The sequence below is a fragment of the Nerophis lumbriciformis genome, linkage group LG07, assembly GCF_033978685.3.
Source record: "Nerophis lumbriciformis linkage group LG07, RoL_Nlum_v2.1, whole genome shotgun sequence".
Taxonomy (NCBI): Eukaryota; Metazoa; Chordata; class Actinopteri; order Syngnathiformes; family Syngnathidae; genus Nerophis; species Nerophis lumbriciformis.
In genome coordinates this window covers 7214574-7240000 of record NC_084554.2, presented here as the reverse complement: position 1 = coordinate 7240000, position 25427 = coordinate 7214574, and the positions used below count along the sequence as shown (strand labels likewise).

The following is a 25427-nucleotide window of genomic DNA, read 5'->3' as shown; positions in this document are numbered from 1 at the left end:
GACAGTGCCTGGCGTCATGCACCCAATTTGTTTCATTTTCTTTCACGATGAACACTTAACAAGTCAGAGTATTATTATGTAAATGCTGTATTATTATTCAATGACACATTTTACAAGAGCACATGAAACACATCATGATAAGGTAACTAAGGTCATGATTCAGTAATTATTAAGAACAATGTTTCTTACTGAGTAGAAGTTGAATGTGTCACAATACAATTGTGTGTAACACACATGCACAGTCGCATCCTTGCTCTACAATCAACTGGCGACTGTTTTTTGTAATGAACTAGTGACTTGTCCAGAGTGTAGCACAGTCAGGTGACAGCTAACGTAGGCTCCAGAGCAGTGGTTCTTAACCTTGTTAGAGGTACTGAACCCCACCAGTTGCGCATTCACCGAACCCTTCTTTAGTGAAAATAAATAAATAATTCTTAATTTAATCTTAATGTATAACTATTAATCATGAAATGATGTTATTATATTAAAGAAATACTAATAAAGATATATTTTACAAACAGAAAGTTACAGGAATGTACACATGATGTTTACATCTCATTGTGCAACATGTGAATGTTTTAGTGGGAACTAAATGCGATATCGGAAAGGGGTACAAATTATTTCCAAAGCAGGACCCCCACCCAGACATACAACACTAGTACACAGCTCATGAACAACAATATGTTGTGTTACTGTCATTGTAAGTGGGCCAAAACACTTATTTTAGAAATTAATCCCATGGAAATGACTTCTGTCATTTGATTATAATAATAAAACATTGAACTTGGTATTTAGTCAGGTTTGGGACAGGTGTGTTCCTGGTGTGGCCTCAGTGTGCACATCTAAGTTAAAGTACCAATGATTGTCACACACTAGGTGTGGTGAAATTGTCCTATGCATTTGACCCATCAAATGTTTGTTCAGCCCCTGGGAGGTGAGGGGAGCAGTGAGCAGCAGCGGTGCCGCGCTCGGGAATCATTTTTGGTGATTTAACCCCCAATTCCAGCCCTTGATACTGAGTGCCAAGCAGGGAGGTAATGGCTCCCATTTTTATAGTCTTTGGTATGACTCGGCCGGGGTTTGAACTCACAACCTACCCATCTCAGGGCGGACACTCTAACCACTAGGCCACTGAGTAGGTCCACGCATATGGAAAAATAGAGGGAACATTGTTTGGGGGTATCAAACACGGAGGCTCCAGTGTACACGAGGACCACTTTATTTACCTTCTTTCAAAAACCTCCGCTCCACTCCAACGTGTCATCACTTCCGCTCTTAGCGCCTTCAAAATAAGAGCTCAAGGCATATACTGTATAACAGCGCATAACAGGAACTTAACATCACAAAGAGGAAAGCCCATAAAAATAGGTTACAAAAGTTATTTAATAAGAAGCCAAAAAGTGCAAAAACAATAATGTTCGTGTTGGAGGAGTTGTGAATTAGGTACACCTGCAGTCTGCAGGTGTACCTAATGTTGTGGCCCTGCAGTCATTCACAACTCCTCCAACATGAACATTATTGTTTTTGCACTTTTTGGCTTCTTATGAAATAACTTTTTTAAATAGATTCAATCTTGCACGTGGAAAGTTTAAGTGTGGGCTTTAGTTGATATAACAATTCTACGGCGGGGGTGCAGGAGGCGGGATTACTGCGAGCCTCAGCCAGTTCGTCTTTTGCAGCCGTTTTATGATCGCTCAGCACAAGAAATACGTTACACACATACAGTTGTTGACAAAATACACTGTACATTATATACCTCAGCTAACTAAACTATGGAAATGTATAATATAGGTCATATAGCAATACAGTCTCACTGCACAGCAGGCCAGCAGTTAGCCGAGTCCGGAATCCCCCTAGAGAGGGGGGGGGGTTACCCACATATGCGGTCCTCTCCAAGGTTTCTCATAGTCATTCACATCGACGTCCCACTGGGGTGAGTTTTTCCTTGCCCTTATGTGGGCTTTGTACCGAGGATGTTGTTGTGGCTTGCGCAGCCCTTTGAGACACTTGTGATTTAGGGCTATATAAATAAACATTGATTGATTGATTGATGTTGAGGCACTGAGTGACGTGCCTCAACTGGCTGCTGTTCACCGCACCGTCTCTTCTCAGTATTTGAACGGCAAATGTGAAAATTCAGCGATTTTGAATAAAAATAATCTAAAACTGGTGAAGTTAAATGGAAAATAACATTATAGTATAATCACTGGATACATATAACAATTTCATTTTTTTTCTTTCTTTTTACATTTTTTTTCTTTCCATGATGGCAGGTGAGGCCCCGCCTCACCTGCCTCTAGTGACTGCACGTCACTGGAACAAGTAGACTCATTGTTTCACTAGTTTAACTCTCTCACTATTCTCAAAAAAAAGTTTTTAATGTTACAAACCACACAAAACAAGTCAAATGTTGAATTATAATAATCAATTAACGGCAGTCATTTTTATTATAATATTTTCTAATATAAATGATATAAAAAATATCTTGTTTTCATGAGCTGTACAAGATGGCGCCGCTGTAGTGGCTGCTGGTGGCAGGAGCTCTGTGCTCTTGTGTCATCCTTTTGTGTTCCGGATGTTTCCCTCTTCTTTTCATGTGGGCTTGTTTTTGCCTTTTGGGGCTGTGTGACAAGGGGTGGCACTTTCATGACTTCTGCGGTGCTTTTTTGTGAACTCCTGGATCTGCCTCCCGGGAGCCTTTTGGCCATGGAGACCAGCTGCTGGGTCTCTGCCACACCAGAGTCCGTTTGGAGAGACTGGAGGAGATGTGAATGAAGAGACATGGCTGCGGAGCTGGTGCTGAGCGCCGGGAAGGACAAACTTCACAGTGTCTTGGCTGAATGAGCAGGTATCGGACACCTCGGTCTCCTTGGACGTATCCTCGCTCATCCATGCAGACCAGGACACTGGCCGAGAGTTAGTGGGCGGCCGAGGGTTGAGTCGGCTCTCTTGATTGCTTTGTTGGGTCTGCTCCTGTCTCTGGCCATGCTCCGCCCACCCCAGCAGACGATGTGTAGAACACCACAGAGTGTATATGTTTGTTTTTTGTTGTTGTTGTTTTACTTTTGAGGCTGTGTGTAGAAGTGGCTGGTTGCATCAGCTCTGCTCTTTTAATGTCTTCAATGTCCTTTGTGGTCTTTGATGTTTCCCTCTTACACACATGCTTATGGGTGCTATGGCTATGAGGTTTTTTTCCCATTGGCCTCAGTCTGGACCCCCTCTCCATGGGCCCAGGTTTACACTGAATTTTTTTTCTCACTCCCCAGCGTTTACCTGTTTCTCACCTTTTTTTTAAGAGGCGCCAGAAGTTGGCAAACCCATCAGTGATCCTGTTCTGTCTCCCTGTAATGTTTGATCCTGTTCTGTCTCCCTGTAATGTTTGATCCTGTTCTGTCTCCCTGTAATGTTTGTTTGCTCCTGAATGGGATTGTGCTGAAAATCTGTATTTCTCCTCGGGGATTATTAAAGTATTTCTAATTTTTATTCTGTATGTGGTATGTCTGGGTGGGTGTCCTACTGTGTAGAATTTGAGACATGTAAACCTTTCAGAGATCACATTTTGTTCCCCTTCAAACATTCACATTTTTCACAATGAGATGTGTGCTGTTGCACAAGCATGGGATAAAGTGTGTAACTTTTTGTTTGTAAAATACATCATTGCAGAGTTTTTTTTATTAGCCTGTATGTAATCTAGGAACAGTATTTCATAATTAATATCCAAAACCCCAAACCAGTGAAGTTGTCACATTGTGTAATTCCTAAAAAAAAAAAGGAGAATACAATAATTTGCAAATCCTGTTCAACTTATATTCAATTGAATAGACTTTCAAATAGATTTTCAATGGGAGACAGGTCTGGACTACAGGCAGGCCAGTCTAGTACCCGCACTCTTTTACTATAAAGCCACGCTGTTGTAACACGTGGCTTGGCATTGTCTTGCTGAAATAAGCAGGGGCATCCATGATAACGTTGCTTGGATGACAACATATGTTGCTTCAAAACCTGTATGTACCTTTCAGCATTAATGGTGCCTTCACAGATGTGTAAGTTACCCATGTCTTGGGCACTAATTCACCCCCATACCATCACAGATGCTGGCTTTTACACTTTGACCCTAGAACAATCCGGATGGTTCTTTTCCTTTTTGTTCCGGAGGCCGCGACGTCCACAGTTTCCAAAAACAATTTGAAATGTGGACTCGTCAGACCACAGAACACTTTTCCACTTTGCATCAGTCCAACTTAGATGAGCTCAGGCCCAGCGAAGCCGGCGGCGTTTCTGGGTGTTGTTGATAAATGGCTTTCACTTTGCATTATAGAGTTTTAACTTGCGCTTACAGATGTAGCAACCGACTGTAGTTACTGACAGTGGTTTTCTGAAGTGTTCCTGAGCCCATGTGGTGATATCCTTTACACACTGATGCAGCGTTTTGATGCAATACCACCTGAGGGAATCGAAGGTCACAGGGATTCAATGTTGGTTTTCGGCCTTGCTGCTTACGTGCAGTGATTTCCCCAGATTCTCTGAACCTTTTGATGATATTACAGACCTTAGATGGTGAAATCCCTAAATTCCTTGCAATAGCTGGTTGAAAAATTTTGTTTTTAAACAATTTGCTCACACATTTGTTCACAAAGTGGTGACCCTCGCCCCGTCCTTGTTTGTGAACGACTGAGCTTCTAATGGAAGCTGCTTTTATACCCAATCATGGCACCCACCTGTTCCCAATTAGCCTGTTCACCTGTGGGATGTTCCAAATAAGTGTTCGATGAGCATTCCTCAACTTTCTCACTCTTTTTTGCCACTTGTGCCAGCTTTTTTGAAACATGTTGTAGGCATCAAATTCCAAATGAGCTAATATTTGCAAAAAATTACGTTTTCCAGTTTGAACGTTTAGTATCTTGTCTTTGCAGTCTATTCAATTGAATATAAGTTGAAAAGGATTTGTTGTATTCTCTTTTCATTTACCATTTACACAACGAGACAACTTCACTGCTTTTGGGGTTTGTGTATTGAAAAAAAGAACATTAAAAAAATAATAAAGTCCACAAAAATGTATCAATCAATTTTTTTTAAATTAGCCCCTCAAGTCGTTGGGCAGCTATAAAATGATGTTGCTGAAAAGAGGATATGTGTCAAATGTGTGTGTGTGGAGCACAAGCACTGATCCTGCAGCCGTGTGTGGAAGTGTCAGTGTGCACACTTACTAAATAAAAGCTAAATAGTGCTGGCACCACAGCGATGAGTGTTGATAAATAATATTGGGCGTGATAAATCATTATATTGGCATTTTCTCCCAGTATCGTGGCTGTTTTAATGATCAGCATATATTCTGCATATTATTTTGCATATTCTGCTCACTTAAGAGACGCCATCCACTTTGCACAGGTTTAGTAGATCAACTCTGCGTGTGCCATCAGGTTTGCACCTGTTTTAGTACACGCAAACCTTTAACAAATCAGGCCCTGTGAGTCCAACTCCATCCTGGAGAAGAGGATTGTACTTTGTCACACCTGTGCAACTTGGGTGTGCCACCTGAAGACTAAGCTCCTGCTGGTAGCTCTTAACCACAATAAGGTGACAATCTCAGATATGAAAGTGAAATCAATTCAATAAAGTATCCTCGATCCACATTTTTCAACCCATTTATCTTAACTTGATGGCCTAATTCTTCAACTGAATGTTCACCTTTAGTAGGACTTCATACACAATAGTCAATATTTACAAAAGTGACAAGTACAGTCCACTTATGAAGAAAACAAAAACATTCTTCTCAAACTAGTTCATCAACAAGTCAGCTGCATCATGCCTCAAAGTTTCCGCATTCTCCACTTATTCACACACAGAGAAACTTAACAGCACTGCCTACACTCTAGACATAGTCATCTTTTTTTTCAGCTTGTCTTTTACTCTACCAACTAACATGGAGTCATCAGTTCCCCTCTTCTTTGACATTATTTTCATTTCATTGTGTTGTCTGACCAGTAAACACTTGCAGCGTGAGGAAGTCCACATTGACACAAATAATGATAGCCTGCATCTTACTTTTCATCAACAGCAATAACAACTGGCCAAAATGTTTTTAATTGTCATTTTGAAGAATTTACCTGAATGTGCATGAACTATTTCTGTTCAAAATTGTTAGAAATGTTAAATGTTTAAATATTAACTGTCAGTTTACTGTACTGTGCCAACTGTACTACTATATGAGTACGTCTTTTCTATTGTTTCATTGAAAATAAAACAGCAAAGTCCATTTGGCTGTCATCTGTTTTAATTATGAGACACAATTGTGTCAAAGTCATGATTTTTTTTTTTATTTCATGCTTGAAATAAGAAATGATTACTTTAAAAAAAGTAGTTTTATACTTGTGAGTGTTGATGACTCAGCTTTGCAACACTTGATATTCTAGTTTCAAGCATGTTTTACTCAATATAGGTCATCAAATCTCAGCAACAAGCTGTAATATCTTACTGAGATCATTTAGGACCAAAACACTTAAAACAAGTAAAACACATAAAATCTGCTTAGTGAGAAGAATGATCTTATCAGACAGAAAATAAGCAAATATCACCCTTATTTGAGACATTTCATCTTACTTAGATTTCAGTTTTTGCAGTGCACCCCCTGGTGGCGCTATTGCTGAAAAGTGGCAGCAGTCAACTGACAAGAAGTCTTCTACAAGCGCCCCTTGTGGCCACGTCGGGTAAATGCCTGCGTGGCTTTTCTGGGAAATCACCTGACCTGACAAGCACAACAGGTGTGACAAGTTTGCCGCCGAACAAACAAAAAACATAAACAACAATAAAACTTATAATTGACGGATAGATCTGAAGTTGATCTCGAGACTAATGTGTTAAATGTAAACAGTAAAAAAATGTATAATTTATTTTGTAACACTTTAATGAGTAGGACCCTTTTGGATCCCCAATCATTTTAGTGTGATTTGTTTTTAAGTGTCATTGCTCAAAAAATAATAATGAATTAAAATCAATGGTGTTATTGACCTTTTGAAGGCTCCAATTATTATATAATCTCAAATATTCCACTTAAAAATTTTATCGGGTGAAAATATTGCATATTTTGTGTTTTTTCCATAAAAAACATGGTTTTCTTTGACAAAAAGAGCATACAACTTAAATCTTTAAAAACTTTATATTGACAGATAGACCTAATGTTGATCTAGAGATTTAAAACTTGAATAATAATACAAATAATAATACTGAATAATGACACATTTTTTATATTTTTTTGACCAAAACCCTTTGGGGTCCCCGGGATCAAGCCCGAGTGGAGGCCTAAATGTATATTTTTTCTACATATATTGTATTGGTTTTTAAAATAAATGGCCCCCGCTTGCTTTGATTTTTCAGTGTGCGGCCCTCAGTGGAAAACGTTTGGACACCCCTGCTTTACATGGACTGGCACCTCAGTATATCTCGGACCTCATCCACATTTACACTCCTGCGCGCGCTCTGAGGTCCGAGAGCCAGCTCCAGCTCGTGGTGCCCAAGACCAGACTTAAAACCAGGGGAGACAGGGCCTTCTCTGTGGTCGGCCCTAAGCTCCGGAACACTCTGCCCCTCCATGTTCAAACTGCTCCCACAGTGGACTGTTTTAAGTCTCGTCTTAAGACCCACTTTTATTCTCTGGCTTTTAACACTACGTGAGTTGTGTGGTCCTCTGTTGTCCTCTGTGTTTTTAAAATGTTGATTTCTATTTACTGTTTTAATTGGTTTTACCCTTTAAAATCGTTTTTAATCATATTTATTTTGTATTTTTTACAGTTTCATTTAATTTTTCCAAGTTTCGCATCTTTTTCAGATTCAAATCTGTTTTGTTTTTTTTCCAGGTTCCCACATTGGCCCTTTCTTCTTCTTTTTTTTTTTTTTTTACATAATATTGGATATAGAGAACATTCAAACACTCCATTTGAATATAAAATATTTAATTCAATGATTTGGTGCTTTTTCAAACAGTCAAAATGAAGTACAAAGAAAACTAAGCAAAAAGGTACAACAATTCTTCACAAAAATGAAGATAAATATAACCTCAGAGAAAAATGTCATCTAAAAAAAATTGCGATTCTGATGTTGACAAGACTTTATTCAGCCCTTCAAAAACAATGAAAACATATTTTTCATACAAAAATAAAGTTATAGACATTGTAAAACCATTCTCTGTGAGACATTAATGACTTAGTATATTAATCAATGAATTAATCTCTGCCTTCTTTTTATTCTGTCCTAATTTTTATTCACACGTTCATGCACATATAAACACATTTTATTCTTACCTGTTCAGTGTATTGGTATTTATATTATTACAATTCGGCTAAATTCTTTAAATTAGGGAAACAATAATAAATATTGATTTCACAGTACAGCATGGGGATATGTGACCACCTTAAGGAGGATTTACAGGAAAAACATACATATACAATTATTTCCAATATTTTAGAGTCATTCTTACTAATACACTATTTGTTTGTGTACATTGAAATGATTCTGATCCTCATCTAATGACAGCTACAAGCAATTATTTTGTTGCTGAAAAGAAAAAAAAGTGTTAAAAAAGAGCCAAATCCAATGTCCAGAAGGCAGTTGCAGAAAGAAACACAACAGGAAGTAAAAGAGGGCCTACAGTGACCCCTGCTGGAATTATTAAGATAGTGGCAACAAATCCTGGAAAGAAACTAACACCATAACCATAGCCGGAAGCTATTAGTAGACTTCCTGTACTCTGCTAATGGTAAGTCACGTTCTGATATTGCTCTGCAAAATATTATATATTACACTAAAGCTAACGTGAGATTTATTGTAAGATACACAGTTATTTAATTGCAGTTGAAATGCTACATTGTGGAATTTTCGTTTTGAATTGGTTGTTGCTCACGTCAGATGTATTACTATTTTGCACTGAAGTCGATATTATTTTCCCCCTGTAGACATCGAAATCAGCAGAGGTGTTAACCACATATTGTGTGTATGTGCGTTCTGATCACTCATTGCAGGTAATAATTGTTGCACTATGTGCGTTTTACGTGTCAAGACGTTCATATTTAAATTTGTATTGTTCGCCATTTTAACATGCGAACAACGTGGTCTGTCATATTCGCTAGTCACCACCAGAGGGTGCTAAAAGTCCATTTAGTTATTTGTGTCATGTATTGTATTTTGTATTTTTTTAATTTTCTATTTCATAAATATTCAAAAAAGGATGATGTTGGTTAAAAACCAAGTTAAAAATGTTTTGTATTGAATTAATTGTAATACCAGTAAAGATAAAAGCAAGTTAAAACCACTATACGATCACACACGAAAAAAGTATACTGTTAAAAACCATTGTATTAAGTCACATCCGTAATTGCATTTCATGAAATTGTAAAAATATGACAATTTTATGTACTTGAGCAGACTTCCTGTACTCTGCTAATGACATCGAAATCAGCAGCGGTGTTAACCACATATTGTGTGTATGTGCGTTCTGATCGCTCATTGCAGCTACCAGTAAAGAACCACATCACCCAATCCAGCCTGTGTGTGGGTTCTTGGCGGGACGGGTACACAGCAGTTACATATATATGCTTTTATTATTAAATCAACATAAAAAACACAAGATACACTTACAATTAGTGCACCAACACAAAAAACCTCCCTCCCCCATTCACACTCATTCACACAAAAGGGTTGTTTCTTTCTGTTCTTAATATTGTGGTTCCTACATTATATATCAATACAGTCTGCAAGGGATATAGTCCGTAAGCACACATGATTGTATTTTTTTATGACAAAAAAAAAAAAAAAAAAAAAGAAAGAAGGATAATAAATGATACAGATGGAGGTCTCTAACAGCCTACAATGAAGAGAGCTTGGCCATGGCAGAATTCAAGCTGCAGGGCAAGGAGTTTGAAGTGCATTAATGAACTCATATGGTGAATATCTTGGCGAAAGCACACTGTCAGAAAGTGTTTTAGTCTTATCTTATTCTGACGCAGTTTTGAGATGTTAGATTTCCTGTGCTCTTAATTTGGCGATCTAGTCTGAGACGTCATTTCCTGTTTGTAGCGTTTCTGCGTAATATGGCCTCTTGTGTAAACAGCATTGTGTGCGTTCCTGACTAAAATGTAAGTATACGTCGAATATAGCACGGTTATTAATGCTAAAATGCCTATAATGTGTTAGATGTAGCCTTAAACGAGTGTTTGTTTGCAACAATGTTTCTGCTTGACGACATAATTCGCCAGCTCAACTTTCGCCCTGTTAATACTTCTTGTTACACAGTAGTTACCCTATCCTACCACTAGAGGGCGACACAGACCACGTTTAAATCACTGTCTAAATCAACAGTGCTTATTCTCCATTCATCTCTTATAGACTGCTTTAATAGTCCATGTACATTTGTTTGTATATTTGTTTTATAACACATTGTAGAGTATATTATATTATATATAATATTATACATATTGTAAGGAAGGGATAGTAGTTCTTTTAGAGTTGGGACACAATGGACAGATTCCGGCCAGAGAATCCTTTAATCATCTTTATTGCTGAAAGGTAGAGGTGAATGCGTGTGGTTGTGTGTGTGCGTGCGTGTGTGTGTGTGTGTGTGTGTGTGTGTGTGTGTGTGTGTGTGTGGTCTAAACAAATAGAGAAAAGAGGAAAAATTACAATCCAATCATATACGCATTAATAGGCAGTAATATACATGTATATGCATACATAATATAACATAATATAATATAATATAAAGGTGTGCATAATAACAACATACATACTGCATTTAACTATGCATGGAAGTTTCTAAGCTTCAGAGCCATACATGGCGATTATGTGGTCTCGGTCGCCATCTAAAGGCCATACTCCGCCATCGCAGTTGCAATGACGTTAAATAAACTACACATGAATGTAAACGCCGTCAACGAGACTAATTATCTCTCAATTGACCCAGAAACAACTGAACTTAGCATACGATGCACCAAACATGTGCAGAAGTAGCAAGGCACGACATTCAGTTTAAATGCTGTAACAGTATGTGACAAAACTTACATTTAGTCGTCAACGCACACAAGGCTGGCTGCCACCATTGATTGAAACCGGCTATTCTGACAAAGACGTGCTTTAAAGGGGAAATGACGTCACAGATTGACCTATCAACTTAAAGACACAGGAACATTACAAAACTGGTTAAAGACACACAATAGGCTCTCGTACACACACAAAAATATGTTTTTATTAATTCTTTCTTTTCATTTATATATATTTTAATGTTAAAGCTTTCTACTTTTTCAGATTACATTTTTATTTTTTACAGTTTCATTTAATTTTTCCAAGTTTCGCATCTTTTTCAGATTCATATCTGTTAAGTTTTTTTTTCCAGGTTCCGACTTTGGCCCTTTTTTACATAATATTGGATATGGAGAACATTCAAACACTCCATTTGAATATAAAATATTGACATTCAATGATTTGGTGCTTTTTCAAACTGTCAAAATGAAGTACAAAGAAAACTAAGCAAAAAAGTACAACAATTCTTCACAAAAATGAAGATAAATATAACCTCAGAGAAAAATGTCATCTAAAAAAAATTGCAATTTTGATATTGACAAGACTTTATTCAGCCCTTCAAAAACAGAGAGAAAACGTATTTTTCAATACAAAAATAAAGTTATAGACATTGTAAAACCATTATATGTGAGACATTAATGACTTAGTATATTAATCAATGAATTCATCTCTGCCTTCTTTTTATTCTGTCCTAACTTTTATTCACATTTTCATGCACATATAAACACATTTTATTCTTACTTGTTCAGTGTATTGGTATTTATATTATTATAATTCGGCTAAATTCTTTAAATTAGGGAACAAATAATAAATATTGATTTCACAGTTACAGCATGGGGATATGTGACCACCTTAAGGAGGATTTACAGTAAAAACATACATATACAATTATTTCCAATATTTTAGTCATTCTTACCAATACACTATTTGTTTGTGTACATTGAAATGATTCTGATCCTCATCTAATGACAGCTACAAGCAATTATTTTGTTGCTGAAAAGAAAAAAGGGTTAAAAAAGAGCCATAAATCCAAAGTCCAGAAGGCAGTTGCAGAAAGAAACACAACAGGAAGTAAAAGAGGGCCTACAGTGACCCCTGCTGGAATTATTAAGATAGTGGCAACAAATCCTGGAAAGAAACTAACACCATAACCATAGCCGGAAGCTATTAGTAGACTTCCTGTACTCTGCTGATGGTAATCCACGTTCTGATATTGCTCTGCAAAATATTATATATTACACTAAAGCTAACGTGAGATTTATTGTAAGATACACAGTTATTTAATAGCAGTTGAAATGCTACGTTGTGGAATTTTCGTTTTGAATTGGTTGTTGCTCACGTCAGATGTATTACTATTTTGCACTGAAGTCGATATTATTTTCCCCCTGTAGACATCGAAATCAGCAGAGGTGTTAACCACATATTGTGTGTATGTGCGTTCTGATCACTCATTGCAGGTAATAATTGTTGCACTATGTGCGTTTTACGTGTCAAGACGTTCATATTTAAATTTGTATTGTTCGCCATTTTAACATGCGAACAACGTGGTCTGTCATATTCACTAGTCACCACCAGAGGGTACTAAAAGTCCATTTAGTTATTTGTGTCATATATTGTATTTTGTATTTTTTTATTTTCTATTTCATAAATATTTAAAAAAGGATGATGTTGGTTGAAAACCAAGTTAAAAATATGTTTTATTGAATTAATTGTAATACCAGTAAAGATAAAAGCAAGTTAAAACCACTATACGATCACACACGAAAAAAGTATACTGTTAAAAACCATTGTATTAAGTCACATCTGTAATTGCATTTCATGTAATTGTAAAAATATGAAAATGTTATGTACTTGAGCAGACTTCCTGTACTCTGCTAATGACATCGAAATCAGCAGAGGTGTTAACCACATATTGTGTGTATGTGCGTTCTGATCACCCATTGCAGCTACCAGTAAAGAACCACATCACCCAATCCAGCCTGTGTGTGGGTTCTTGGCGGGACGGGTACACAGCAGTTACATATATATGCTTTTATTATTAAATCAACATAAAAAACACAAGATACACTTACAATTAGTGCACTAACACAAAAAACCTCCCTCCCCCATTCACACTCATTCAGACAAAAGGGTTGTTTCTTTCTGTTATTAATATTGTCGTTCCTACATTATATATCAATACAGTCTGCAGGGGATACAGTCCGTAAGCACACATGATTGCATTTTTTTATGACAAAAAAATGTAAAAAAAAAAAAAAGAAGGATAATAAATGATACAGAGGGAGGTCTCTAACAGCCTACAATGAAGAGAGCTTGGCCATGGCAGAATTCAAGCTGCAGGGCAAAGAGTTTGAAGTGCATTAATGAACTCATATGGTGAATATCTTGGAGAAAGCACACTGTCAGAAAGTGTTTTAGTCTTATGTTATTCTGACGCAGTTTTGAGATGTTAGATTTCCTCTGCTCTTAATTTGGCGATCTAGTCTAAGACGTAATTTCCTGTTTGTAGCGTTTCTGCGTAATATGGACTCTTGTGTAAACAGCATTGTGTGCGTTCCTGACTAAAATGTAAGTATACGTCGAATATAGCACGGTTATTAATGCTAAAATGCCTATAATGTGTTCGATGTAGCCTTAAACGAGTGTTTGTTTGCAACAATGTTTCTGATTGACGACGTAATTTGCCAGCTCAACTTTTGCCCTGTTAATACTTATTGTTACACAGTAGTTACCCTATCCTACCACTAGAGGGCGACACAGACCACGTTTAAATCACTGTCTAAATCAACAGCGCTTATTCTCCATTCATCTCTTATGGACTGCTTTAATAGTCCATGTACATTTGTTTTATAACACATTGTAGAGTATATTATATATAATATTATACATATCCTGTTGTATTATTGCATATTATATTGCCTAAATGTATCCTAATCATTATTTGTATGTGTTCCCTTAGACCAGGGGTCGGCAACCCAAAATGTTGAAGGAGCCATATTGGACCAAAAATACAAAAACAAATCTGTCTGGAGCCGCAAAAAATTAAAAGCCATATTACATATAGTGTGTCATGAGATATAAACTGAATTAAGAGGACTTAAAGGAAACTAAATTACCTCAAATATAGCTACAAATGAGGCATAATGATGCAATATGTATAGAGATGTCCGATAATATCGGCCTGCCGATATTCTCGGCCTATAAATGCTTTAAAATGTAATATCGAAAATTATCGGTATCGTTTTTTTTATCGTTTGTTTTTTTTTATTTTGTTTTTATTAAATCAACATAAAAAACATAATATACACTTACAATTAGAGCCCCAACCCAAAAAACCTCCCTCCCCCATTTACACTCATTCACACAAAAGGGTTTTTTCTTTCTGTTATTAATATTGTGGTTCCTACATTATATATCAATACAGTCTGCAAGGGATACAGTCCGTAAGCACACATGATTGTGCGTGCTGCTGGTCCACTAATAGTACTAACCTTTAATAGTTAATTTGACTCATTTTCATTAATTACTAGTTTCTATGTAACTGTTTTTATATTGTTTTACTTTCTTTTATATTCAAGAAAATATTTTAAATTTATTTATTTTATTTTATTTTATTAATTTTAAAAAAAAGGACCTTATCTTCACCATACCTGGTTGTCCAAATTAAGCATAATAATGTGTTAATTCCACAACTGTATATATCGGTATCGGTTGGTATCGGTAATTAAAGAGTTGGACAATATCGGATATCGGCAAAAAGCCATTATCGGACATCCCTAAATATGTACATGTAGCTAGCCTAAATAGCATGTTAGCATCGATTAGCTTGCAGTCATGCAGTGACCAAATATGTCTGATTAGCACTCCACACAAGTCAATAACATCAACAAAACTCACCTTTGTGCATTCATGCACAACCTTAAAAGTTTGGTGGACAAAATGAGACAGAAAAATAATTGGCATAAAACACGTCCTAGAAAGTCGGAGAAAGTTATACATGTAAACAAACTACGGTGAGTTCAAGGACCACCAAAATTAGTAGGACAAAACGGCGCTCACCAAATACTCGAATCAGTGAAGCATGTTTGATACAAACAGTGTGCTTTATAACAATTAGGGAGGTTTGTGTAATGATTGTCCTCCAATACACTATTTGTTTGTGTACATTGAAATGATTCTGATCCTCATCTAATGACAGCTACAAGCAATTATTTTGTTGCTGAAAATAAAAAAACTGTTAAAAAAGAGCCATAAATCCAAAGTCCAGAAGGCAGTTGCAGAAAGAAACACAACAGGAAGTAAAAGAGGGCCTACAGTGACCCCTGCTGGAATTATTAAGATAGTGGCAACAAATCCTGGAAATAAACTAACACCATAACCATAGCTAACGTTGCTAGCTAGAAAACATGGACATAAAACAAAATGAAAGTACATTTATACGAGGTGACGCTTGAGTGCGACGGCGTGCAGGACGATGAGGACAGTGGTAGATGCGATGCTCAGCTTTTCCGCAATATAGACAAAGCAGAAGACGAAGGCGACGATCTCTCTCTGCTTGAGAGAGACGATTCCCTCCAAGCTGCATGGGTTCCTCCTCCCGTGATATCGGCAAGGCATCGACAACGGGTATCGGTGCGGACGTTGTTTGACGAGCTCCATGGCCACGCCCACTATACGTCGAGGTGCGAAGTCCTTGCCGTCGGAATCTCTCTCTCTCCCAGTCAATGAGGCGATTCTCAATCTCCACCGCCAATGCGACGAGCTACTGCAATTTAATGTTGGCCCCCAGGTCTTGGCTTTGACAGCCGTGCTCTACATCAGTGGTCCCCAACCACCGGGCCGTGGATCGATTGGTACCGGGCCGCACATGAAATAAAAAAATAAAAATAAAACAAATATATATATATGTTTTTATTATTAAATCAACATAAAAAAACACAAGATACACTTACATTAGTGCACCAACCCAAAAAACCTTCCTCTTTCACACAAAAGGGTTGTTTCTTTCTAGTTATTAATATTGTGGTTCCTACATTATATATCAATACAGACTGCAAGGGATACAGTCCGTAAGCACACATGATTGTATTTTTTATGACAAAAAAAAAATAAAAATGAAGGATAATAAATGATACAGAGGGAGGTCTCTAACAGCCTACAATGAAGAGAGCTTGGCCATGGCAGAATTCAAGCTGCAGGGCAAGGAGTTTGAAGTGCATTAATGAACTCATATGGTGAATATCTTGGAGAAAGCACACTGTCAGAAAGTGTTTTAGTCTTATCTTATTCTGACGCAGTTTTGAGATGTTAGATTTCCTGTGCTCTTAATTTGGCGATCTAGTCTGAGACGTCATTTCCTGTTTGTAGCGTTTCTGCGTAATATGGGCTCTTGTGTAAACAGCATTGTGTGCGTTCCTGACTAAAATGTAAGTATACGTCGAATATAGCACGGTTATTAATGCTAAAATGCCTATAATGTGTTAGATTTAGCCTTAAACGAGTGTTTGTTTGCAACAATGTTTCTGCTTGACGACATAATTCGCCAGCTCAACTTTCGCCCTGTTAATACTTCTTGTTACACAGTAGTTACCCTATCCTACCACGAGAGGGCGACACAGACCACGTTTAAATCACTGTCTAAATCAACAGTGCTTATTCTCCATTCATCTCTTATGGACTGCTTTAATAGTCCATGTACATTTGTTTGTATATTTGTTTTATAACACATTGTAGAGTATATTATATTATATATACTATTATACATATTGTAAGGAAGGGATAGTAGTTCTTTTAGAGTTGGGACACAATGGACAGACTCCGGCCAGAGAATCCTTTAGTCATCTTTATTGCTGAAAGGTAGATGTGAATGCGTGTGTGTGTGTGTGTGTGTGTGTGTGTGTGTGTGTGTGTGTGTGTGTGTGTGTGTGTGTGTGTGTGTGTGTGTGTGTGTGTGTGTGTGTGTGTGTGTGTGTGGTCTAAACAAATAGAGAAAAGAGGAAAAAATACAATCCAATCATATACGCATTAATAGGCAGTAATATACATGTATATGCATACATAATATAACATAATATAAAGGTGTGGATAATGCATTTAACTATGCATGAACTTCAAACAAGTTTCTAAGCTTCAGAGCCATACATGGCGATTATGTGGTCTCTGTCGCCATCTAAAGGCCAAACTCCGCCATCGCAGTTGCAATGACGTTAAATAAACGCCATCAACGAGACTAATTATCTCTCAATTGACCCAAACACAACTGAATTTAGCACACGATGCACCAAACATTTGCAGAAGTAGCAAGGCACGACATTCAGTTCAAATGCTGTAACAGTATTTGACAAAACTTACATTTAGTCGTCAACGCACACAAGGCTGGCTGCCACCATTGATTGAAACCGCCTATTCTGACAAAGACGTACTTTAAAGGGGAAATGACGTCACAGATTGACCTATCAACTTAAAGACACAGGAACATTACAAAACTGGTTAAAGACACACAATAGGCTTTCGTACACACACAAAAATATGTTTTTATTAATTCTTTCTTTTCATTTATATATATTTTAATGTTGGAGCTTTCTACTTTTTCAGATTACATTTTTATTTTTTACAGTTTCATTTAATTTTTCCAAGTTTCGCATCTTTTTCAGATTCAAATCTGTTAAGTTTTTTTCCAGGTTCCGACTTTGGCCCCTTTTTACATAATATTGGATATGGAGAACATTCAAACACTCCATTTGAATATAAAATATTGAAATTCAATGATTTGGTGCTTTTTCAAACTGTCAAAATGAAGTACAAAGAAAACTAAGCAAAAAAGTACAACAATTCTTCACAAAAATGAAGATAAATATAACCTCAGAGAAAAATGTCATCTAAAAAAAATTGCGATTTTGATATTGACAAGACTTTATTCAGCCCTTCAAAAACAGAGAGAAAACGTATTTTTCAATACAAAAATAAAGTTATAGACATTGTAAAACCATTCTATGTGAGACATTAATGACTTAGTATATTAATCAATGAATTAATCTCTGCCTTCTTTTTATTCTGTCCTAACTTTTATTCACACGTTCATGCACATATAAACACATTTTATTCTTACTTGTTCAGTGTATTGGTATTTATATTATTATAATTCGGCTAAATTCTTTAAATTAGGGAAAAAATAATAAATATTGATTTCACAGTTACAGCATGGGGATATGTGACCACCTTAAGGAGGATTTACAGTAAAAACATACATATACAATTATTTCCAATATTTTAGAGTCATTCTTACCAATACACTATTTGTTTGTGTACATTGAAATGATTCTGATCCTCATCTAATGACAGCTACACGCAATTATTTTGTTGCTGAAAACCGGAAGCTATTAGTAGACTTCCTGTACTCTGCTGATGGTAAACCACGTTCTGATATTGCTCTGCAAAATATTATATATTACACTAAAGCTAACGTGAGATTTATTGTAAGATACACAGTTATTTAATAGCAGTTGAAATGCTACGTTGTGGAATTTTCGTTTTGAATTGGTTGTTGCTCACGTCAGATGTATTACTATTTTGCACTGAAGTCGATATTATTTTCCCCCTGTAGACATCGAAATCAGCAGAGGTGTTAACCACATATTGTGTGTATGTGCGTTCTGATCACTCATTGCAGGTAATAATTGTTGCACTATGTGCGTTTTACGTGTCAAGACGTTCATATTTAAATTTGTATTGTTCGCTATTTTAACATGCGAACAACGTGGTTTGTCATATTCGCTAGTCACCACCAGAGGGTGCTAAAAGTCAATTTAGTTATTTGTGTCATGTATTGTATTTTGTATTTTTTTAATTTTCTATTTCATAAATATTTAAAAAAGGATGATGTTGGTTAAAAACTAAGTTAAAAATATGTTGTATTGAATTAATTGTAATACCAGTAAAGATAAAAGCAAGTTAAAACCACTATACGATCACACACGAAAAAAGTATACTGTTAAAAACCATTGTATTAAGTCACATCTGTAATTGCATTTCATGTAATTGTAAAAATATGAAAATGTTATGTACTTGAGCAGACTTCCTGTACTCTGCTAATGACATCGAAATCAGCAGAGGTGTTAAACACATATTGTGTGTATGTGCGTTCTGATCACTCATTGCAGCTACCAGTAAAGACCCACATCACCCAATCCAGCCTGTGTGTGGGTTCTTGGCGGGACGGGTACACAGCAGTTACATATATATGCTTTTATTATTAAATCAACATAAAAAACACAAGATACACTTACAATTAGTGCACCAACACAAAAAACCTCCCTCCCCCATTCACACTCATTCACACAAAAGGGTTGTTTCTTTCTGTTATTAATATTGTGGTTCCTACATTATATATCAATACAGTCTGCAAGGGATACAGTCCGTAAGCACACATGATTGTATTTTTTATGACAAAAAAAAATTAAATAAATAAATGAAGGATAATAAATGATACAGAGGGAGGTCTCTAACAGCCTACAATGAAGAGAGTTTGAAGTGCCTTAATGAACTCATATGGTGAATATCTTGGAGAAAGCACACTGTCAGAAAGTGTTTTAGTCTTATCTTATTCTGACGCAGTTTTGAGATGTTAGATTTTCTGTACTCTTAATTTGGCGATCTAGTCTGAGACGTCATTTCCTGTTTGTAGTGTTTCTGCGTAATATGGGCTCTTGTGTAAACAGCATTGTGTGCGTTCCTGACTAAAATGTAAGTATACGTCGAATATAGCACGGTTATTAATGCTAAAATGCCTATAATGTGTTAGATGTAGCCTTAAACGAGTGTTTGTTTGCAACAATGTTTCTGCTTGACGACGTAATTCGCCAGCTCAACTTTTGCCCTGTTGATACTTCTTGTTACACAGTAGTTACCCTATCCTACCACTAGAGGGCGACACAGACCACGTTTAAATCACTGTCTAAATCAACAGTGCTTATTCTCCATTCATCTCTTATGGACTGCTTTAATAGTCCATGTACATTTGTTTGTATATTTGTTTTATAACACATTGTAGAGTATATTATATTATATATAATATTATACATATCCTGTTGTATTATTGCATATTATATTGCCTAAATGTATCCTAATCATTATTTGTATGTGTTCCCTTAGACCAGGGGTCGGCAACCCAAAATGTTGAAGGAGCCATATTGGACCAAAAATACAAAAACAAATCTGTCTGGAGCCGCAAAAAATTAAAAGCCATATTACATATAGTGTGTCATGAGATATAAACTGAATTAAGAGGACTTAAAGGAAACTAAATTACCTCAAATATAGCTACAAATGAGGCATAATGATGCAATATGTATAGAGATGTCCGATAATATCGGCCTGCCGATATTCTCGGCCTATAAATGCTTTAAAATGTAATATCGAAAATTATCGGTATCGTTTTTTTTATCGTTTGTTTTTTTTATTTTGTTTTTATTAAATCAACATAAAAAACATAATATACACTTACAATTAGAGCCCCAACCCAAAAAAAACTCCCTCCCCCATTTACACTCATTCACACAAAAGGGTTTTTTCTTTCTGTTATTAATATTGTGGTTCCTACATTATATATCAATATATATAAATACAGTCTGCAAGGGATACAGTCCGTAAGCACACATGATTGTGCGTGCTGCTGGTCCACTAATAGTACTAACCTTTAATAGTTAATTTGACTCATTTTCATTAATTACTAGTTTCTATGTAACTGTTTTTATATTGTTTTACTTTCTTTTTTACTCAAGAAAATATTTTAAATTTATTTATTTTATTTTATTTTCTTAATTTTTAAAAAAAGGACCTTATCTTCACCATACCTGGTTGTCCAAATTAAGCATAATAATGTGTTAATTCCACAACTGTATATATCGGTATCGGTAATTAAAGAGTTGGACAATATCGGATATCGGCAAAAAGCCATTATCGGACATCCCTAAATATGTACATGTAGCTAGCCTAAATAGCATGTTAGCATCGATTAGCTTGCAGTCATGCAGTGACCAAATATGTCTGATTAGCACTCCACACAAGTCAATAACATCAACAAAACTCACCTTTGTGCATTCATGCACAACCTTAAAAGTTTGGTGGACAAAATGAGACAGAAAAATAATTGGCATAAAACACGTCCTAGAAAGTCGGAGAAAGTTATACATGTAAACAAACTACGGTGAGTTCAAGGACCACCAAAATTAGTAGGACAAAACGGCGCTCACCAAATACTCGAATCAGTGAAGCATGTTTAATATAAACAGTGTGCTTTATAACAATTAGGGAGGTTTGTGTAATGATTGTCCTCCAATACACTATTTGTTTGTGTACATTGAAATGATTCTGATCCTCATCTAATGACAGCTACAAGCAATTGTTTTGTTGCTGAAAATAAAAAAAAGTGTTAAAAAAGAGCCATAAATCCAAAGTCCAGAAGGCAGTTGCAGAAAGAAACACAACAGGAAGTAAAAGAGGGCCTACAGTGACCCCTGCTGGAATTATTAAGATAGTGGCAACAAATCCTGGAAATAAACTAACACCATAACCATAGCTAACGTTGCTAGCTAGAAAACATGGACATAAAACAAAATGAAAGTACATTTATACGAGGTGACGCTTGAGTGCGACGGCGTGCAGGACGATGAGGACAGTGGTAGATGCGATGCTCAGCTTTTCCGCAATATAGACAAAGCAGAAGACGAAGGCGACGATCTCTCTCTGCTTGAGAGAGACGATTCCCTCCAAGCTGCATGGGTTCCTCCTCCCGTGATATCGGCAAGGCATCGACAACGGGTATCGGTGCGGACGTTGTTTGACGAGCTCCATGGCCACGCCCACTATACGTCGAGGTGCGAAGTCCTTGCCGTCGGAATCTCTCTCTCTCCCAGTCAATGAGGCGATTCTCAATCTCCACCGCCAATGCGACGAGCTACTGCAATTTAATGTTGGCCCCCGGGTCTTGGCTTTGACGTGCTCTACATCAGTGGTCCCCAACCACCGGGCCGTGGATCGATTGGTACCGGGCCGCACATGAAATTTTAAAAATAAAATAAAACAAATATATATATTTTTTTATTACTAAATCAACATAAAAAACACAAGATACACTTACAATTAGTGCACCAACCCAAAAAACCTTCCTCATTCACATAAAAGGGTTGTTTCTTTCTGTTATTAATATTCTGGTTCCTACATTATATATCAATATAGATCAATACAGTCTGCAGGGATACAGTCCGTAAGCACACATGATTGTATTTTTTTATGACAAAAAAAAAAAAGAAGGATAATAAATAATACAGATGGAGGTCTCTAACAGCCTACAATGAAGAGAGCTTGGCCATGGCAGAATTCAAGCTGCAGGGCAAGGAGTTTGAAGCGCATAAATGAACTCATATGGTGAATATCTTGGAGAAAGCACACTGTCAGAAAGTGTTTTAGTCTTATTTTATTCTGACGCAGTTTTGAGATGTTAGATTTCCTGTGCTCTTAATTTGGCGATCTAGTCTGAGACGTCATTTCCTAGTTGTAGCGTTTCTGCGTAATATGGGCTCTTGTGTAGACAGCATTGTGTGCGTTCCTGACTAAAATGTAAGTATACATCGAATATAGCACGGTTATTAATGCTAAAATGCCTATAATGTGTTAGATGTAGCCTTAAACGAGTGTTTGTTCGCAACAATGTTTCTGCTTGACGACGTAATTCGCCAGCTCAACTTTCGCCCTGTTAATACTTCTTGTTACACAGTAGTTACCCTATCCTACCACGAGAGGGCGACGCAGACCACGTTTAAATCACTGTCTAAATCAACAGTGCTTATTCTCCATTCATCTCTTATGGACTGCTTTAATAGTCCATGTACATTTGTTTGTATATTTGTTTTATAACACATTGTAGCGTATATTATATTATATATAATATTATACATATCCTGTTGTATTATTGCATATTATATTGCCTAAATGTATCCTAATCATCAGGGGCGTCACTAGCTTTTAAGGACAGGGGGGGCTTAGCCCCCAGGAGATGCACAGGATGTGAGCGAACGTAGCGCACGAGCACAAAACCTCACAAACGGCTAACAAAGACTTAGAAATTATTCATTGTTATTATTATTATTTCAGTGGGTTTATTTTCAATCCGTGTTCAGTACAACAACAAACATGGGTTTGCACAGTGGCATTTTGTTTACAGCATCAACAAGAAACAATGACTTGCATGATCCTTCAAGATACACTGAAACACAATGAAAGTCATGGCATTAGCCTCTATGTTATTACTTCACAACATAGAGGCTAATGCCACCACTTTCGCTCACAATACAGTAATTGTTTGTGCCCAAATATTTTGAAGTTGCACAGATTACATTTTGGGCACATATGTGACTAAAATGGTTGTAAATTCAAGCCCTGGAAATATTACTTAATTACTTGAATGAAAGTAATATCTGGATCGGAATAATTTGGCTTATATATATATATATATATATATATATATATATATATATATATATATATATATATATTTATATATATATATATATATATATGTATGTGTGGGAAAAAAATCACAAGACTATTTCATCTCTACAGGCCTGTTTCATGAGGGGGGGTACCCTCAATCATCAGGAGATTTTCTCCTGATGATTGAGGGTACCCCCCCTCATGAAACAGGCCTGTAGAGATGAAATAGTCTTGTGATTTTTTTCCCACACATACATATATTGCGCTCTACTACGGTATCGAGCACTATTTTTTGGATAACCTTATTAAGACATATATATATATATATATATATATATATTATGGCAAGTCGTTAAGGAAATTAAATATATATGGAAGTCTGAATAGAAATGAGAAACGTTTATATATACTGTAAATAAGAAAGACTTAAGAGTCCGTCTGCTGATTTGAAAAAGAGCCAAAGCTGTCAAAGAGCTGAGGGACCATCTTCAAATTTCAATGCTGAAACAAATAATGCAAACAATAAAATGTAACTTCCAGGGCTTGAGATTAATGTAGTCCCGTCGTCCCGGGGCCGGTAAAAAAAAAAGAACGGGACAAAATTAAATGCTCTCCGGGATGATGGCTTTTAACCATTTTTTTTCTTTTTATGTATTTATTCATTTTACATTTTATATTAAATGTCTTGGTTTTTCCTCCCTCTGAAAATCCTATGAAATGTTTAACAAGCCATCCTATAACAATACAACAGCTATTAATGTAACAATACAATAAAACAAATATATTTAATGATGCTTCTTTCATTATTTTAACAATAGGCTAATGTATATTACTTTATATGGATTCTACAAGAAACACAACACTTAAAAACTAAATTATTTACAATTGCAGACACAAGGTTTCGTGCAGCTTCACTCATTGTAAAGGAAGACGGAAGTCCACGCAGGAGAAAAATGACTACAAAGATGGTGTCTGGGTTTTTCTTATATATATATATAAATACATATTAAGTCTTTCATACACATATATATATATATATATATATATATATATTCACTGCAATAAGGTAACATCAGAATGATTGACAATTAGGAGGACCAATAGTCAACATGATCCACCCAGAAATAAATAAAACAAATGGCTTATCGATAAGCCATTTAAAAAAAAAAAAAGTTTTAATATTTATTTATATGTATCATTATTCTCCTACTCACCTTTCCAGTAGAGGCCTCTCCCCTCTCACTTTATGTGCTCCTCTGCCCTGACTCCTACAGGTCAATAGGGGTTGTGGAGTGATTATTATTATTATCTACTGATGATAGTCGTACGTGAATGAGCTCAGCTCCTGTTCTCCTCCATGTGTAAAGTGAGAAATACAGCTGATGCTCCAGAAGGAAGTAACCCCAAAGATAGCAAATGGTAAAAAAGAGTGCACATTTAACTTTATAAATAACCAGGATCTTCATGATGCATTTCAGGCTAACTAGCTATCTAAGTAGCAGCATTGCTTTAGAATGGGAATGTAACTTTTTGTCAATCACAGACCTGGTGTAAAGTGGAGCTAATACATTTTACTACAAGCAGTGATGAATACTTACTTTCTTGAAAAAGTTTCTTATGTCCATTTTTGCATCCGTTCACGTTCTTGTTCTGCAGTGCTGTGTGCTAATGTGCTTCGTACACCTGCAGGACCGCAAGCAAGGTCGCAGAGAAAATGCGGACTGGAATTTGAGTGATGTTGGCATTTTCTATATGAACAAGTGGAATGGATTGGATACTGACGCACGAAAGGGGCTCTCTACCTTACGCTATGAAGTGAGGGGAAACTGAGTGAATAATGACAGGTTATATGATTATTTATTTAAACTCAT

General features: G+C 36.4%; 1 protein-coding gene across 1 annotated transcript in view; it reads right to left on the bottom strand.

The window, feature by feature from the left end:
- Nucleotides 1–15684, bottom strand: part of LOC133609144 (class I histocompatibility antigen, F10 alpha chain-like) — a 22581-nt gene extending 6897 nt beyond the window's left edge. Inside the window, exons 1-2 of the mRNA XM_072913587.1 lie at nucleotides 15508–15684; nucleotides 5514–5562 (exon numbers count right to left, since the gene is read on the bottom strand). Coding sequence (XP_072769688.1) covers nucleotides 5514–5562; nucleotides 15508–15684 — 226 coding nt within the window. The remainder of the gene's footprint in view (nucleotides 1–5513; nucleotides 5563–15507) is intronic.
- Nucleotides 15685–25427: the final 9743 nt, after the last annotated feature.